Consider the following 6,585-nt stretch of genomic DNA (forward strand, 5'->3'; position numbering starts at 1 on the left):
GGCTCTCCTGCCATCTTGTTTGGCCATTTAAAAAAGGGCTCATTCTTTATCTTCTCCAATACCTGCTGCAATGGCTCCCGAAACACTGCATTAACCACCTGGGTGTCAGCCGAACCTGATTGCCCAACGAAGTCTTTCCAAGGTCGGTTACTATTGTAATGATCCGACCTGAAATCCCTCCTCTCTTGAGGGATTACCTTAGCCTTTCCTTTTCCCTGAAGTTGATCTTCTTCTACTCTTCTGTACTTGTCAATCCTATCCATCAGTTGGTGTACACTGGTAACAGGTTTACTAGTTAGAGATTTCATTAAATCATGCTCGGCTGGAAGACCAGCCTTGAAAGTACTTATAGCTACATCATCATGCTCTCCCTCTATTTCATTAAACATTTCCCAGTATCTATCTGAATAAGTTTTAAGAGTCTTGCCCTCTCACATGGACATAGACAGCAAGGATCCCAAAGGCCGAGGAACCCTATTGCAAGTGATAAAGCGAGCGCCAAAAGCCCGGGTAAGCTTTTTGAAGGACTCAATGGAGTTGGCCCTTAAACCGTTAAACCATCTCATCGCCATCGGACCAAAACTTGATGGAAATACCTTACACATCAAGGCCTCATCTCTGGAGTAGATAGCCATCTTTTGGCTAAAATGGCTAATGTGTTCTACTGGGTCTGTCTGACCGTCATATAGGGTGAATATAGGCTGATGGAATCGCCGAGGAAGAATCGCGTCTTCTATATTCCTTGTGAAGGGTGATTTGGAGACTTGTCTTAACGCTTTGTTCATGGCGTTGTTCCCCAAGCCCCTGCGAGGCGGGCTTTTGTACCTACGTCGATGGCTGTGCTCCTCTTCATAGGAAAAAGTCTCACTAGGCAGAGTTTTGGATCTTCGCCTATAACTAGCTCCATTAGTCTCCTCGGATGAAGGTTCGGAGCAAGGCAGGGAAAGTCCTCGCTGGGCGTGGCGAAACTCTCTTTTCAACTTGTCAATTTCACGTTGCAGGTTCCTGTCATTTTTTGCATGGGAAACATGACTCTTCCCACGAGAGTGATTTTTGGTGGTATGAGTTTTGTGCACACTCCCCTCACGGCTTTCTCTCCATTCGAGACTCCGGTGCGGATTACCATACTGAGAACCTCTTGACTCTGCTTGTTGTGGGTTGGCATCTACCTGGTGTGGTTCTGCTGTGTAGTGATGTGGACCTGCTTCCTCCATCATGAACGTTGAACCGAATTTCTTTTGATTTAAATCAAGCTCTTCCCACAGACGGCACCAATTGTAAGGACTCAATTTGTAACGATCCTAAACTCGTATTGGGTTCGAACGCTAAAGGCTCAAACAATAAATTTGTAGAGCGTGGATATAAAAGAACTAGATTAGCTTCAGAAGAAAAACGATTAAACTTAATGTTTCTAGATGGATTAATACAAATATTACGATCAATTTATCCTTGAAACAAGCTAAGTTCTTAATTTCATAAGATTTTCTTCTAAGCATCACTTGTTTAGAAGTTCTGATCTTTCCTCTCAATGCATTCTTCCATGTTATATATTGTCCTCTTGGTGTTATCTTCACCACACACGTGTAGGTTGGATTCTAGGGATCCCTTCCTGTCCCATCCAACATTTTTTGGAACCTTCAACCAGTAGCTGTAAGACTGCTTCATCACTGTTCAGGCATCACCTCCACATTAATGCGGCTAGAGAGTTGGTTGAGAGGCAATTAATGCGGAGGCAGCAGTTGTTAAAGATATTTGTTTATCTTTTCTTTCTTACCCTTGGCCCCATGTCACCTTTAGTGGTAATGCAACTTCGAAGTGTGTTTGTGACAATACGGTGTTCAGGTCGTCCTCGAACGCATATTGCCGAGAAGGATTTTGTCCTCGGACGAATACTAGACCCATCTAATGTGATATCTACTCATCTTTTCATTTGGTTCCCCTTATAACCTTATGTGGGCCTCCTCAGATAGTTTAACATCATCGGATAGGCCACAGGCCCAGTTAACACGATTTTAATAATTATTGATTAACTGGCCCCCACAAGTATTAATTAAGAATTATTTTAGAATATATTCTCTTATCTGTCAAGTTTTACGGAGCCCCCCTAAGTCAATACATGTTTTTTAACAATTATTCAATCAATAATATTCAGACTTTTATCTTTTTAGTTTTTGGTGGATTTTAGACTATTTCTTCTTATGGATTCAAGGACCCTTGTGGATTTGAAGTTATTTTCACAAGCAAATGTGTTTTGTTTGTTGTTTTTTAAAGAGGCAGTTTTACTGAGGAGACAACTTCGGTCCCCATTTTATATCAACTAAACGTATTTTTTCTTCATGAAATAATTTTCCTCTACCTCTCTCTTCGTGTAGCTTCCAAGCTCTAACGAGGATTGAGTTTACGAATTTTAGAAGAGAATGAGATGTAAGAGTAATTCTTGGTGATGCCTTAGATTGGAGATTTGAGCGATGTGATAGCTGTCGCATTGTCTCTCTGAAGGACCTCAAAGCCAACTCAACCAAACCCAATAAACTTCATATTTTTATTTGAATTCCTCTTATTAAAAAAAAACCCCTCAAAATTATGGTTTTGATAGGAAAAAGTGTTAGTGATGAAGGTTTTGCTAAGGCTACCAGGGAATTGAATTCATGAAGATTTTTTTATTTTTTTTTACATTGGTTTGATTGTATTTTGAATTTTGGTGTAAGGTATCAAAAACTTATAACAAGTAATTTTAAAGTGAACGGGTTATAATTTCACTCAATGCTTAGCATGCAGGTACTTTTTACTTCTATTAGCTCTCATTGTCTTTCTCTTTAATTTTTGTTATGAAATTTATTAAAGCTCTTATTAAGCTTTGAAACGAATAAACTTTAAAATTGTGGATCAATCTTCTTGAAACAAATCATGTTTGTTAAAAATTTTAATTGGAAAATTTTAAAATATTTTCTTTTATGTTTACTGAAAAATATTTTTTTATTAATTTTTCATATTTTAAAACTATAAAAAGTCAAAACTACATAGTTTTGGGGGTTACTAATGCCTATGGAGGGAGAGGAAGATGATTGAATTGAATTTTAAGCAAGATGATTTTGGGGGTTACTATAAATATTTTTTTTATTAATTGTTGGTACTTTCATTTTTTTATCCGCTATGTCATACTTGAAAATTAGCTTTTTCCCCGTTTGGGCATTAGTGACGCATGCAATGTGCTCTCGTTTACAATACTGGTCTGTCTGTCTGCCCGTGCTTCGTTTGTTAAAAATCTCTCATTAGTTTATAACATGCAGGCTCCGAAAGACAAAATTAGAAGGTTTTAACTTTTAAGGGGGAAAAGAAGTGGAGGAAAAAAAATAAAAATCTCAAAGTCCAGACAATTGAACAAACCCAATGCATAAATGGAGGAATTTATTTCAAGACCTAAAAACTAGTATTTTGTATCCACAGTTACAAACTCGAACATCAAACCATTTTTGAAGTATTTTCCTTACATGGAAGACACTAATTGGTACATAGCAGGCATATCGTCCATCTATGCTAATAGACAAGAACTTCTTTTTACTAAATAAAAGAAAAAAAAAATGGGGGCAATATAGTTTGGCAGAGATATAAATGAGAACAGTGATGGATACATCAACGAAGTAAATGCAAATCCAAATCCAGCTTAATTTTTCTTCGCAAATTACTGAAATTAAAGTAACCCAAAAACCAGCAAAACAACCTTTACGCATTTTGGCTTAGAGCTTCACAATCTCAGGAATATAAACTGGGTACCGATCAATGCAATCAGCCCAAGGACCATTAGTGGGAGCCTTGATGCTTTGGTTGCACTTCCACACAGCACTGTTACACTTAAATCCACTCCCAAATGCTATTTGCCAAACCCTATCACCTCTCTTCATCCTCCCCTTTGCTTCTATATAGCTTAATTCATACCACAGCGACGATGATGATGTGTTCCCGAAGCGATGGAGTGCCATCCTCGATGCCTCGACATGTTCAGAAGAGAGCTGAAGGTTCTTCTGCAATTCATCAATGACAGCACGGCCACCAGCGTGGATACAGAAGTGCTCAAAAGCTTGTTTGAAGTCAGGAATATAAGGCTTCCATTTGGGGTTAAAGATTTTGCGGCCAATTAGGGTGAGAAGGAAAAGGAGTTGCTCTGAAGCTGGAAGGACAAGAGGTCCCATTGTTGTGATGTTTGATTTCAAAGCCTCACCAGCTATGGCCATGAGATCTTTGGATAAAGAGATCCCAACTTTGCCTTCTTTGTCTTCTTCTTCGTATACACAGCGGTAAGCTTTGTCATCAGCTCCTTTATGGGTTCGAACCACGTGTACTAACCTGTACTTGGCTCGCCTGCGCTCTGATCTTCGGTTTGATAAAAGAATTGCAGCTCCACCCATTCTGAAAAGACAATTGGGAAGAAGCATAGCTCTTTCGTTGCCCTGGTAATAGTTGGGTGTAATAATCTCTGTGCTCACAATCACAGCGTTTGAATTGGGGTGAACTTGAAGAAGATCACGGGCTAAATCAATTGAAATTAGCCCAGCACTGCAACCCATCCCAGAAAGGTTAAAGCTCTTTATGTTACTTCTCAGCTTGTACTTGTTGATCACCATGGCTGATAAGGAAGGTGTAGGTGAGAAAAGACTGCAATTCACGACGAGAATGTCGATGTCTTTAGGGTTAAGACCCGTCTTCTCAAACAAAGAATCCATGGCAGAAAATATAACGAGCTCGGCCTCGCCTCTCGCAGCTTCCATGGTTGGATTAGGTGGGATATAATGAATTGCAGGAGGCAAACAAGTCTCTTCCCCAAGACCAGAGCGCTCGAGGATTCTCATTTGGAATTCAACGCTCTTGGGGTTGTTTCTGAGGTTGAGCCTTGAGTGTTCCATGAAGGTTGCAAAGGGGACACGACAAGTGATAGGGGGTTTGAAACAAGCGTAGTCCACGAGGAAAATTGTTCGTGGCTTAGACATGAAGTAAACAGTGGCAATAAAGATGATGAGGAAAGCGGAGCATAGGATTTGGACGAGATCGAAGTGGAGGGACTCCCAAAGATTTGAGATTTCATCAGGACCCATCCGGAGAACCTCTATGAAAATAGCAGCCATGATGGGTATGAGTGTGAGTGTAAGAATGTGATTGACAAGGTATTGGTACCCAAGCTTGACATACTTAAGCTTGACAGAATTGGAAAAGTCAGGCAAGATTGGAGGCATCTTTGCTCTTCTGTGTGTCTTCTTGTGTGTTTGTGTTTGTGTTTGAGAGAGAGAAGTAGCTAGAGCTATAGCTACGGAAGGAAAGGTTGAGGATGATATTAGAAGAAGGGTGGGAAGGTGGGAATTTAAAGGCAACGGGACCGTGGCAGATGAGAGGATTAAATGAAAGGAAGCTTCACGTCACTCAACGCTCAACTCCATATTAATAATTCCACATGCAACTAACCCAACGCCCATTGGGACTTTTTGTTTTATCTTTTTATTAATTTGTGCCCAACGCATTGCTTAATAAGCCAATAACAATGGGCTTGGGATTGTTTTCATCATTGTCAAATTATGATTGGAGACTAATAAGAGAATATATTGAAGGTTCCCTTTTGCTAGATTTATTTTCAAACTCATTTTATTTGTGACAATTGATAAGTTATCGTTAATGACAATGCAAATTACGCTTTTGGGTTATTTATTTATTTTTTGTTTTTTTTTTTTTTAATTCAATAGTTATAACCCAAAATATCTTTATTGAAAACATTAAAAAGTGTCAATTGAGTTATAAGTTTCGTTGACTATGTGTTTTAGGTATTTTTTTTTTCATTATTCCTTTTTCATCAAAAGAAAATTCGAATATTCACCACTCAGAATCATTTATCTCTCTCTATCTCTCTCTCCAATCAACAATTAGTTGAATATAAAATGGTATTGGTATTGGTATGACAATCACAATTTATTTATCTAAAACATATAAGGGAAGACTCCAGAATGGGAAACTCAAACAATTGAATTAACTAACACGGCTTGTATTCTAATTGAAACTTGCTCATTACAATAGAGAAAACTCTCTTTGCCGTGGTATTCAACTATAACAAATTGGAATTTCTTTCTATTCTCTCTCTCTCTCTCTAATTGCCAATCCCCCCATTTATATAGGTGTATTTTCTACTCTTATCCTCCTAGTTGTCCTATCTCCAGTTGGATTCTCAGGGATATTTTTCCACTTCTTTATTGGATTCCCCCCTTCATTATCAACAGGACTTTTGGGGGTGTTTTCACTGTTTAGGTTGTCTCATATGTATTTAATGCAACAGAGGTTAGGTGGAGGACCTCTCATTAATGCGAAGGTAAAGATCTTTGCTAACCTTATTTGTCTGGAGGGTTTCCGGGGGTTATATCTGCCAATTCTGGGCACGCCGTGGATTATCCATGTTTGATACCTCAAGTAAGACTATGCTAAGCATAGTGTATCATCAATTTCATAGGAAAGATTCATAAGGATTCCCTTTGCTTCCTAAATATATGGACCGGTCCCATTCCATTCCACAAGGTCTTCTTGGCTATTTGGGCCTTATCTTAAGTAGAT

At 38.9% G+C, this 6,585-nt stretch overlaps 1 protein-coding gene across 1 annotated transcript; it reads right to left on the reverse strand.

Moving 5' to 3' along the window:
• Window positions 1-3,377: 3,377 nt before the first annotated feature.
• On the reverse strand, window positions 3,378-5,339 carry LOC115990533 (3-ketoacyl-CoA synthase 6). Its single transcript, XM_031114360.1, has one exon. It carries the CDS (start codon window positions 5,226-5,228, stop codon window positions 3,738-3,740), a length of 1,491 nt encoding a protein of 496 aa, XP_030970220.1. The 5' UTR covers window positions 5,229-5,339; the 3' UTR covers window positions 3,378-3,737.
• Window positions 5,340-6,585: the final 1,246 nt, after the last annotated feature.

This window comes from Quercus lobata, chromosome 1 (genome assembly GCF_001633185.2).
Source record: "Quercus lobata isolate SW786 chromosome 1, ValleyOak3.0 Primary Assembly, whole genome shotgun sequence".
Taxonomy (NCBI): domain Eukaryota; kingdom Viridiplantae; phylum Streptophyta; class Magnoliopsida; order Fagales; family Fagaceae; genus Quercus; species Quercus lobata.

Excerpts from the sequence above, each read along its gene's own strand:
- LOC115990533 (XM_031114360.1), bottom strand. The coding sequence starts at position 5,228 with ATGCCTCCAATCTTGCCTGACTTTTCCAATTCTGTCAAGCTTAAGTAT.